The sequence below is a fragment of the Corvus hawaiiensis genome, chromosome 6 (genome assembly GCF_020740725.1).
Source record: "Corvus hawaiiensis isolate bCorHaw1 chromosome 6, bCorHaw1.pri.cur, whole genome shotgun sequence".
NCBI classification, from domain to species: domain Eukaryota; kingdom Metazoa; phylum Chordata; class Aves; order Passeriformes; family Corvidae; genus Corvus; species Corvus hawaiiensis.
Window position 1 is genome coordinate 16,364,916 of NC_063218.1, and position 11,915 is coordinate 16,376,830.

The following is an 11,915-nucleotide window of genomic DNA, read 5'->3' on the forward strand; positions in this document are numbered from 1 at the left end:
GGAGTTTCAGGTCTTGTGTGTTTTGTGAGAACACATTCGAACACAAATCGTGTCTGTTCCCGTGCGCAGCACACTGCTTTGCTCACGGCCCGGCTCCCTCCCGCCGGGCGAGTGCCCGTTGATCACACAGCGCTCCACGCCGCCGCGCCCCGCCCGCGGCTCCGCCACAATCCCGGCATCCTCTGCTTCCGCGGACACGCCACGTCCGCCTCCGAGGGGGCGCTCTAGCCCAGGCTGCCGCTCTCGATGGTGTTTGGGAGGGGTGTCATGGCTGCCGTTGAGGTGGCAGCGGCCGAAGCTGCCGGGAGGAGTCGCTGAGCCGGGACGAGACAAGACAAAACAAGCCGGGAGGAGCAGCTGAGCCGGGAGGATGCGCGCGGCGCTGGCGGAGGAGTTGCCGAGCCCGGTGTGCTGAGTCCGCAGCAGGAGCCGCGACCCGCTGTAGCGAGGAGAAGGGAAGCGGAGGCGGCCCCTTGGCCCGCAGGAACCGGCTGCAGGGGCCGCCCGGCGGGGCCGAGCGAGGCCCGGAGCCCTCCGAGCCGCGATGGCGTCGTGGCTGGGCGGGCTGGGCTCGGGGCTGGGCCAGTCCCTGGGGCAAGTGGGCGACAGCCTGTCCTCGCTCACCGGGCAGATCTCCAGCTTCACCAAGGACATCCTTCTGGAAGGAGCGGAGGAAGTGGGCGGTAAGAGGGGCTGGGGACGGGCCTGGTTCCGCGAAGGAGCTCTTCCTCTGGCCGCCGGTCCCCTCCGGACCGACAGCGGCGGGGCTTGCGCTGCCCGCACCGGCCGGGAGGGAGCTGATCCCGGCTTGGTGCTTTTCTCGAATGCTGCTGGCTTTGCTGCCTTTGTTTTTATTCTGCTCTTGTGATCTCAGGATCTGGAGAATACACAAATATATTCCCGGGCTCTAATAGCAAACGTGAACCTATTTTAGGCTTATTATTCAGAAGTTTCTGAATTGCGTGAAGTGTTATGTTGCTCCGGAATGACAGCACTCAAACAACACTCTTTCTCCTTTCTGTTTGCTTAGTTTATCTAAACTCTCAGTTAATTAGCTGCTTTTACACTGGTTCCATAAAACTGCAGAGTTGTAGTACAGAGGTTGTTTTGCTGCTGGTGTGATCTAAGTCTGACGTGTCACACAGGCAAAGGTTCAGTGTTTGTCATGTTTTTGTTTATATTTCCGTTGGGCCCAGAGAAACCTGTCGAGTTCTACAATTCCCTTACAGCCAAGTAGGAAAATATGGCCCTTGCTTTATAAGGATTAGAGGCTAGAATGATTTATCTTTAAAACAGAAAGTTACAACAAAAAAGTCAGAGACATCAGAGTAAGATTTTCTATAAACCAATAGTAAATCTATTCTAGAATATAATATTTTCTTCATATTTTTAATAATGACTTCTTGTTACAAATTTTTGAAAAAACTTTAGTAAAGCAGTTGTATAATGTGATAATAAGTATCAATAGATTAATATCCCTAGTATTGTTTACGATCTTGTAACTACAGATTATTTTAAAAGTTAGCTTTCTCAAAACAATGTTAAGAATAGGAACCACAAAGAACAGCTAAGACTTCTGAATAGTCATCTTAAATGTGAAATTAAGCAGTTCTACTTCATTTACAACCTGTCATCTATTGTGAAAGAATATTATAGAAACATATGTTGTAGAAACCTTGTTGGCAAGCTGATACAATGGGTTTCATATGGATGGCCTTTCTGCTACACAGGTAGAATGCTCAGAAGAGAGAAATTCTGACAACTGTGAAGTAATTTTTTTTCACTTTTCTGGAAGACTTTCTTAGAATGGTTTTAAATTTCAAAATCTGTAGTAGTTTAATTTGGAAAGCTATTTTATGCTCCTGAGCTGTGCAGTCATCAAGGGTGTTTGTTTTGCTTTTTAAAAGATAATTTGTAAACTCACACATTTGTGCATGAGTTTGTGCAAGAGAGATGTACTGATGTTCAGTAGGTATTTCCAGGTGTACTTCACTGCTAGATACTGCTGTCAACATCTTAATTTTCCTAAAAATTTCAGAGTAGTGTATTTGTATGGGTTACTAGACTCCAGGGTGTAAAAAATCTAGTGTCATCCAAGTATTCTTTTATAAAGACCTTTAAATACTGTGTGGCCTAAACAAAACTTTTCAAGTACTTCCTTACAGTTTGGGTTTTTTAAATTTCCTAGTTGGTAAAAGTTTCCTAGTTTTTAGTATTACCCTTGCATTCAGTGTTTTGACTGCCATCAGTTGTTTGTGGATTATGGACTTGCACATCTTCTGTTTCGCAGTTTTCATGTGTAAACTGTTGCCTCTGCAGTGCTTGAGCTGTCTCAGTTTTAAACAGCACGTAGGAAATTATGAAATACAGTATTTACTTGGAAATTGTACTTATTTCAAATTTTGAAATATTGTCAAGGTTGCTTTATAGTCAGTTCGGGATATTTCTCATTGATAAAAGGAAATGTGGTGTTTCTGTCCGTTAAAGGTGGGACATAGGAGAAATAAACATAGTCAATTTGAGGAAGATTGGTCATTAAAGTATATCTGGAATTATGTGCTTTTTCTATTGGATTAACTGGGATAGTAGATGTATCACCTTTTTAAGAGACAATGAGTCTTACAGGGTTGATGTTTTGTTGTGTGGGTTTTGTTGGGTGTGGGTGGTTCATTTTTTATTCTGAAAATTCAGTCACTGTTATGTGTATTTAATGGAATTAATACTTGTTTTGAAACTTCACACGGCATTACAGAGAAACACACAACTCTCAGGTCAGGAGCAAGTCTGAAATGAGAAACAGATTCAGGGACACGAAATAGTCAAGTAAAACATTTTTATCTCCCTTACTTTAAAGCTTAATTCCATACTAATCTGTTAGGGTTTTGATTTGGTTTAAAGCCTAAATATGAGTGAACTAAATTACATTCAGAAAGATTGTCTGAAAAATAATTCTTACAGTGTTCTGATGAAAACAACTTTTGATATTTACCTAGGAATGAACATTAAAGCAGTCTGAAGTAAGATATGTATTAATAATTTTCACTTTCTTTCAGATGCAGCAACAGAACTCCATGTGTCCAATTCTAGACTCAGAGAAATAGAAAGTATTAATGCAGCACAGAAGTTTGAAGTAAGACATTTTGAAACACTATTATAATTAAGAGCAATGCATAGAATTTGTTTTGTATAAAGTTGAAATATTGCACTGAAGTTGCTTGTCCCTGGGTAAATCCAGAAACAACGGTGACAGTGGCATTAGAATGTGACTTTTTGTGACAAACTGCCATCACAGTTAGGGAGGCACATTGGTTTATTGGTGTATGCATGTGGTGCAAGTTTTCATGTTTTGCTAACTGCTGCATGCTGTGATTGTTCCTGCCTATCGTGTGGACTAGGACTGCAGCAGTAGGCTTAGCTCTGAAAAGAGTGGGCGTTTTCCCTGCTTCTGTTCTCTCTCTGTTGTCCTACCGTATGATCATTTTTGACATAGCTATGGCTGCTCATGCTCCTCCAAAACCACTTATAAATCTCATGTGTCCTCATGGAAAGTAGCTTTGTGCACTCTTATAAGAGACTTGTTGGTCTTGAGACTTTATTTATGTCTCTAAACAAACAACTTTCATGTATGTCTTCAGCCCTTAAGAGCATTGTGAAGTTAAGATACTATTTTGGGGCCGTAACTGTTCCTGCTTGTCCTCTTTCTAGTTTTCTGCCATCTGCTATTGGCTAAGGTCAGAGAGAGAACACTGGGTATTAGCTCCAATTTGTGCTTTGTGGCTTAAATTCTTAAATTCTACCTGTGGATCTTGCTAAGATCCAAGTGATTCAGCCGTGAGTTTTTTAAACCTTGGCATTTATCTCTGGTCATCACAAAACTTTTTCTGAGAATGAGCTGGAGTCCATGCTATGTAAAAATGGAAAGCTTGGATGTGACCATGATTTTGGGCCCACGCTTGAACATTGCTGTTACTGTGTGTTTTGAATTAAATAGCATGAGAAACCTGTACAATTTAACTTACTTCTTTTCTGTTCAGTAGCCTTTTGCTTTTCTGATTCTTTAAGGAGTGCTCTGAGTTTACCAACATTCATTTCTCATTTTTGATAGAATGATAGACTGAAAAAAGTCTGTAGTGACTTAGAAGAAAAGCATGAAGCAGCAGAGCTGCAAATAAAGCAGTTGTCTATTGAGTACCGCAATCAGCTTCAACAGAAGGAGGTAGGATACAGAGTAAAATTTCTCAGTATGTTTGTCAAATAAACTTGCCTGTTGTCCTGTTTAATTCCTTTGTTGCAGTGTCTGTTCTCTTCCAGTGGAAATACTGGTCATAGCTATGGTTTCTTGGTTTGTTAATGTAGGCTAAGATATATTTCACTGAATCATGTGATGCAAGCCAAGCTTCCAGGGGATAGTTGAGGCAAGAGAAAATGCTCTGGGAATGTCACGCAGCTGTCGGAATTTCTGTTGTTTCTGGGATCACTGTGAGAAAAGACACTATATACTGCTTTGTATTTCTGATTCAGTTACTTTTAAGGAAAGCAACAGGAACAAATTCCCATTTGAAGCAATTATTTTGTCTTTAGATATCATTATTTATCTTAACATATACAATTAAAGAGAACAGAGCTGCCTTTCAAAATTTGTGAAATGTCTCTTTGTGGTGGAAACATCAGCTTTATAGCCTACTGTATAACATGAGATTTCATAGACCTAAATGAAGAAAGTTGCCAGCATGCCAAGAGTTACACAAAATGAAGAAAGTTGCCAGCATGCCAAGAGTTACACAAAAGAGAGTTTTATTTCTGCTTTATTCACAAATTCATGTGGGAACTAGAGGAAGCAGAACTATGAGATGTATAAAATTCTGCTTGTTAAATACAGTAACAGAGTTGTTAAAAGAAAATTACATGTAGCTAATTTCACCTTATTGTAAATGAGTAAAATTTCAATACATTGAGTTGTTAAACATGAAAGAAATCAAATGTAATAAAAATAAGTGGAAAAGCATAATATATTGCTTAACTTTCATATCTGAATACCCTCTTTATATTTTTAAATTTTTTGTATAATCAGTTAGCCTGGATAGTGCTATACTATTTGTGTACCTTGGCTGCTAAAAAAAACGTGTCTCTGTGTGAGGTGCTTTATAACACTTGAGCTAAGGATGTTTTTCTCCATTATGAGAATGTTTAGGGTTGTTTTTCTTTTTCTAGTGAAAGTGATCCGTTATTTGTGCTGGGGGGAAATTGCTTGGTTCACATTTCATAAGGTCACAAAGGGTAAAGTAGAGTGTATTTTGATATTCTTCTTATTCAAACAATGCATTTTATTTTGTATATTCAGGTGGAAATCAGCCATCTAAAAGCCAGACAGAATGCACTACAGGAACAACTGCAGAAAGTACAGACAGCTGCTCAGACTGCCCAGATGGGAGCTGGTGTTTTGCCAGCAGCCACTGCATCAGCCTCCTATGTTCCAGTGGTCAGACATTCCTCAGGTTTTGAAGGAGATGACATGGATTTTGGAGATATAATCTGGTCACAACAGGAAATAAACAGATTGTCCAATGAAGTTTCCAGGCTCGAATCAGAGGTTGACCACTGGAAGCAGATTGCAGTGGTGAGTGGTTTCTCTTCTACCCTGCTTTTTCCTCTCCCCTCCAAATTACTGCTCTCATTGCATTTTGTGGATTAGGAGTGGATCTTTTGGAAGTTCATGCTAAAAAATGTCTAGAAGCAACATGTTTTGATGGAAAAGCTGAAACCTTTCTTGCTGTCGCATGATTAAGGACACATTCAGTGACCAACTTCCAAATGCTTTTTTGTGATGGTTTTATGCGTGATTTGTCAAGTTAGATAAGGGGTTTTGTGAGCATTCACCTAGAATGCTACTTTAGGGTTTCACTTTTGTTCAGCTTTTCAAAAAAATACTTCCTTTCCTCCTGGCTATGATAATGATTTTTATTGATAGCACAGTACTGTTCAAAGTAATAGCTGGATACTTGCATATTCTTTATACTTTCTCTTCTCTGAGTCCTTGATATGTCAGTTATAATTCATGGTCTGTTGAGACAAAAAAGTACAATCTTTCAAGCTGCTGCTGATGTGAGTTATAATTTTTCAAGTAATAGCCTGATTTCAGAGGTATGCTTTTCCCATATGAAAAAACTCAGAACTAAGCAACCCTGTTGTCTTACTATGAGCAATAACACCCCCCACTCCAAACTTTTTACCCATTTATATGTAGCAATGTAATAATAAAAATCCATGGAAAATTAAAATGTTTCTATTAAAATGTATTTTTTTAAAAATCAAAATTACAGTGGATTTTTATTTTGTTTCATGATAGCTTTGTTGTTTTTACTTTTGAGTATCAGTAGAGGAAGCATTTACATAAAAAATACATGTATTTATCACAATTTTCATAGGGATATGGTTTGGGTTTTTTTCAGTCTTCCAGAGTGCAAGGCACAAATGATGCTGAACAAAGTGAAATATGCAAACTACAAAATGTTGTTAAGGTAAGATGACAAACTAGTCTCCTTCTGCTTTACTCTTCGTGGTTTTGCATATGGTCACATGACTTGTAAATATTTTAACTAGCACTGTTACAATATTATTAAAAATGCACAGGGGCATGTCATAGCACAGCAATATTTCAGTCAGCAGTACAATATTTTAAAATGGTTACTCTGAGAAAGGGTATTTGTATAATTTGATAATTACAGTATGTTAGCTTGGAACAATGATGTTAGTACTTATTAGGGCAAATCACTTTGTGAAGCTGTTGATGACTTATGAGACTGTATTTTAGATACACAGAATAATTTCTCCCTTCTCAGAAACATCTGGCCTTTCTTTGTTGAAGATGCAAAATACCGATTTTACATGTCATCCTAGAAAGTCACTAAAAATGCATCCTGGTGTATCCACTTTGTATGTAACACTTGTAACTGCTTTACGTTGGTTTAATATTTGCTGTTGTGTAGGGCATACTATGTGTGTAAGCATATGTTTTAAAGGAATTTCTTTCAACACGTTTAAAAACTCCAAATCAACAAATGTCAAGAAACTTGACTTCTGCTGTGAGAAATCCTTTAATAAATCCTTTAATTAGACTGGGGAAAACTTTCTTTCTTTCTTTTGTATTGTGTTATTTCTTTCCTAAGAAGACATTGTGCTGTATTTTGCTATTTTGTTTCTCTAATGATATTTTTTAGGAGCTCAAGCAGAATTTAAGTCAAGAAATAGATGAACATCAGCATGAGCTGTCAGTGTTGCAGGATGCACACAGACAGAAGTTGGTAGAGATAAGTCGCCGACACCGAGAAGAACTGCGTGAATATGAAGAGCGAATTGAAGAACTCGAGAATCAGTTACAGCAAGGTCTTTGTTACCACATGCTTTCTATTTTAGTTTATGTAGAGTGAATTTTGGTTAAAGTGTTGAATATGCATGTGGCAGTACAATAGGTATCAAATATATGATGTTTAGAATTTGAATTTCAATTTCAGTTCAGCTTCATGCTTAAGATGTGTCCTGTATCTTTTATTCACTCTGATTGGCTTGAACACTGGAACGATAGTGTTTCATCTGTGACATGTATTAGTCTGGAGGGTCATTTTCTATACATACCAATTGTTGTGCTCTGAATTTTACACTTTCTGGGTTGGTTTTTTTAACTTACACTGAATATAGGTGTGGATGAGACGTACCGAATTGAAGATACGAAAGTAACAGCACAAAAATATCTTTTATGAGAAGTAATATGTGCCAGTTGAATTACTTGACAAAAGCTCAAAGATTGGGTAGTGGGACACTGGAAAAAGTTGCTCAGAGAAGTTGTGGATGCCCAGTTTCTGGAAATGTTCATGGCCAGGTTGGATAGGACCCTGAGCAACCTGATCTAGTGGGTGGCACCCCTGTCCATGATGCAGGTGTTAAAACTAGATGGTCTTAAGGTCCCTTCCAACCCAAACCATGCTGTGATCCTGTGATTGCCATAAGAACCACACCTAAGAATGTGGCCTGACTACAATATAGAAGCTCAGTAGTTCCCACAAGGAGCTTTTTGTTGCCTTTTAAGTATTTCATATTCCCTAAAAATAGTCGTGTCAGTTAGGTTTCCTCTAGAGGCTTCTTTGCACAAATACATCAGCTTTGCCTGTAAACCTCTATTTACCTGGTAAAGCTTTGACTTCTAAAGAGTATATATTCTCTGTTTGCAATGAGAAATCTGTTCCCTTCTTGGAAAGAAGGGAAGTATTTTCACAGCTTCTCTAACTTGTAAGGTAGTACTGATAGGGAATTTATTTCTTAAAATCAGATGCCTGTTAAGATGTAATATGTTTTTTCACTTCATGTATGTACACCAGCAGGACAAATTTAAGGAAGTCGAAGGTAGAAGCCCCTTATCTTTTACATTACGAGTTATCTGCAAAATAAATACCATTAGTGACTTTTTAAGAACTGGAGTATTTTATATTTTTATTTTGTTCATTCTGTCTGACAACATGATAGGGACTAGGGCAGGGGCAAGTGTTTGAGCTGACACCGAGGTGAATTCACAAGTAGTGTGCTTTCATTTTTTTCTGTACTCTCCTGATGATGATTTTTGGATTCTCTAACTTACCTGGAAATTATAGGAGATTGTACAGAAATATAAATGTCAGTATAGTATGATGGATCTGTAAAAAGATTAATTCTGAAAAATGTTTTTCTTCAGCTGAAAAGCTTAGTGCATCATTTAACCAATTATTTGTAGCAAATTGTTTCCTGTAACAACCGTTTGGCAAACCTTTGAAATATAATTAATTAAATTATAAATGGATTTTGCATCAATCTGAATTAGATGGGATTTGATAAATTATTCTTAGAAAATTGAGAGATTCCAAATCCTGATAAATTAGATTGTCATCTCCTCACCAAGAGAGGTGGAGATCAAGTCTATTCTAATTAAATTGCAAACAAATGATGTCTTGCAACACTTAGCATTTAAAGTTATTTTGAGCCAAGCATGTGAAAGTATTCAAAAAGATACTTATCAAATGAGTAATGTGTATAGCACAGCTTCAAATGTTAAACCTATTTAACTAAACTTTCTGTTGATGACGACCATGTTTTTGTTTTAGGCTATCTCCCTCTGTCAGAAGAGGTGAAAGAAGAGAAATAAAACATCTAGAGTGATGGTTTTGGTTAATATTGCAAATAATCTGTTTTGTCTTTTAGATGGTGTGAGCACAGATGCCGTGGATGACTCTAAAATTACTGAACAGAAAAAAAAACCTCAAAGTCTAGATGGAGGAAAAGTAGAAGAGTTGCAGATTGTAAAGAACCTAGAGGATGAAATAAGAAAATTAAATAACAAATTGTCTTCTGCCAAAGCAGAAAACAAAAATCTTCTGAAAGAGCAAGAATTTGCAAAGCTAGAAAAAATTCAAATAGCACAAGATTATGAAAAGCTTAAATCTGACTTTAGTGTGCTTCAAAGATCTGTGGCAGAGCAAGATGCTCTCCTGAAAGAACAGAAGCAGCTCCAGTCAAAGACATCACTACCACAAGATGTTGTCAGACTACAGCAAGCATTGTTAGGTACTAAGATTATTATTTTTTTATTATTTTTTAATAGTTTGTTTTCGCAGGTTTTTACTTTTAAAACTCAAAATTTATTTTATGAATTTGAAACTGAATATGAGAATATATACCTTTTAAGTGTTGCTGCTTTAGAAAAGCATTGTCCATTGAAGTACAGTGAAGCAGAAAAGAGAACGTTGTTAGGACTAGTGTAGTTATCGTAGGGGTTTCTCATTAGGGAAGTAATCATGTCTGCCAACTGTTTGGTAGGGGTTTTTTTCTTTAAAAGTGAGTAAGCCTCAATAGAAGTTGTTTGTTTAAATTCAAAAAGTACATTCTTGTGTATGTGTGTATGTATGCTAATATCTTCTTGAGGAAACACTAACATACCTATATAAGGAATATATCTGTAGGTAGAAAATATTTTAATATTGCATAACTGATAAACTGTAGTACCAAAGTCCTCCTAATGTGGGATCAGTTGTGAAAGTAATGCTCTGCTTTGTGGTAGTGACTGATGGTATGTTTGAATCTTTCATGGCCCTGGTGCTTGTCATCACAAAATGCTGTGAAACTATTCTCTTCTGAGCAGCAGCGTTCTGTTTGGGAAAGGTGGGAGAATGATTTTGTTTTATTGTTGTTTGAAAGGTAGTAAAATTATCTATTTTATTTCATTTTCCTTTATAGAAGCAGAAAATGAAATAGCAAGACTTTCCAGTTTAAATCAGGTAAAGCAATTTCTAAATTAAGCCAACAAAAAAACTCATAGCAATAGTAACTGGTAGAAAACACACGTTTTGGTAATTTTGGGGTTTTTTTTGAACATTCACACTTCTACATAAATAACATTGTAATGTAAAAGGAAATAATTGTAGTTTAATTCTATAATTACATGTGGAATTTATAGAAACAATACATTTTTACTTGTGAAACTCCAGTGTATTCTATTAAGGAAAACCATTCAAGTTCTACATATCTTATTGTTACCTAGAAAGCTATAACATACATTTTTAAAGTACTAATAGTACATTTTGTAGAATACATCATTTTTCACTTCTGCTTTAGCATATTTCAGTTTCAGCACTTACCAGTTGGGAAATACTTCTCTTCTATGTAGTACTTGTAATAATAGTGCATTCCATCTTACTGATGAAGTGAAGCAGTGGAACATAACACACCTTTAGTTTTTGGTGTGGTTGACTTGGTCCTTTATAAACTCTCCAACTCGAGAGATTTGGTTTATTTTACTTTGTATCCAGTAGTATTTTTCAATTGAGGATTTCTGTGTTTCGCTTTCATTCAAGGGTTCCCATAGCATTTTTCAGAATGATGTTATTTAGATGCGCTTGATTAAAACTTCCTGTCTCACCATGCAGCCTGCTGTGTTTAGGGTGGCTCTTGCAGTTATAATAGTTTATCCCAGCTGTCAATCCATACCTCACAGGCGGATATAACTTCTTACCATACCATGGCTTTTTGTGCAGAAGTTTATAAACTGCACTCCTAAACCAAGCGATGAGGAAATAAATGTGTATGTATGAATAGTGGAGACAAATACTTCACAATAAAGAATCTTTAACTGGGGAAGTATTCCTGTAGGCTTAGAGATTCCAACATAATTTCAGCAAGATAAAGTCTGATACTTACAATTTTATTTTTTTTTTATTTTGAGGGACTTGAGAAGGAACTGACAAGTGCACAACATAAACATGAGAATATTCTTTCTTCGAATACAGAGGATCAGAATTCAGAAATAAATCAATTAAGACAAGATTTGGAAAGGAAAGAACATGAATTAGATGAAAGTGTTGCTGAAAGAGAAACATTAATAGCAGAGTTGGAAGAACTAGACAAGCAGAATCAAGAAGCTACTCAGGTAATAAATACTTCAACTAATTATTGAACTGCTGAATAAATGTTTAGAGTTGATCTTTGAACATAGATAGCAGGGAAATACAAGTTATCCTCTGAGGTCTAAAAAGAAAATTGGGGCCAGTATTTCTCCATACCTACCATCTCAATGAGAAATTCTGAAGTGCAAGTAAAACCCACTTGTTATAGACAAAGGAATAATACAGTGTGTCAGCTATCCATAAGGGATGTTACTTTACGAAGTCCAGTTAAATAGTCCCTGATTTTTCATTGCAGCATTTCTGATTAAATTTATCCTGGTAGTATTCTGACTGTTTTATGACAGTAAAATCAATCATAATTTGAAACTTTTTTCCTTTTAAAATTTTTAATTATGTTGAATATTTAAGTTACTTTATTGCAAGTTCTTTATAATATGAGCATTTGTGGAGTAAAAAAAGTCACCAACTACATATAATCAGAAACTTAAGAGT

At 37.0% G+C, this 11,915-nt stretch overlaps 1 protein-coding gene across 1 annotated transcript in view; it reads left to right on the forward strand.

Moving 5' to 3' along the window:
• The first annotated feature begins 223 nt into the window (after nt 1–223).
• TRIP11 (thyroid hormone receptor interactor 11) overlaps nt 224–11,915 on the forward strand; it is a 29,368-nt gene continuing 17,676 nt past the window's right edge. Inside the window, exons 1-9 of the mRNA XM_048308039.1 lie at nt 224–683; nt 3,054–3,130; nt 4,106–4,216; nt 5,342–5,617; nt 6,450–6,518; nt 7,218–7,383; nt 9,226–9,588; nt 10,258–10,298; nt 11,243–11,446. Of these exons, the coding sequence (XP_048163996.1) occupies nt 545–683; nt 3,054–3,130; nt 4,106–4,216; nt 5,342–5,617; nt 6,450–6,518; nt 7,218–7,383; nt 9,226–9,588; nt 10,258–10,298; nt 11,243–11,446 (1,446 nt within the window). The 5' untranslated portion in view covers nt 224–544. The remainder of the gene's footprint in view (nt 684–3,053; nt 3,131–4,105; nt 4,217–5,341; nt 5,618–6,449; nt 6,519–7,217; nt 7,384–9,225; nt 9,589–10,257; nt 10,299–11,242; nt 11,447–11,915) is intronic.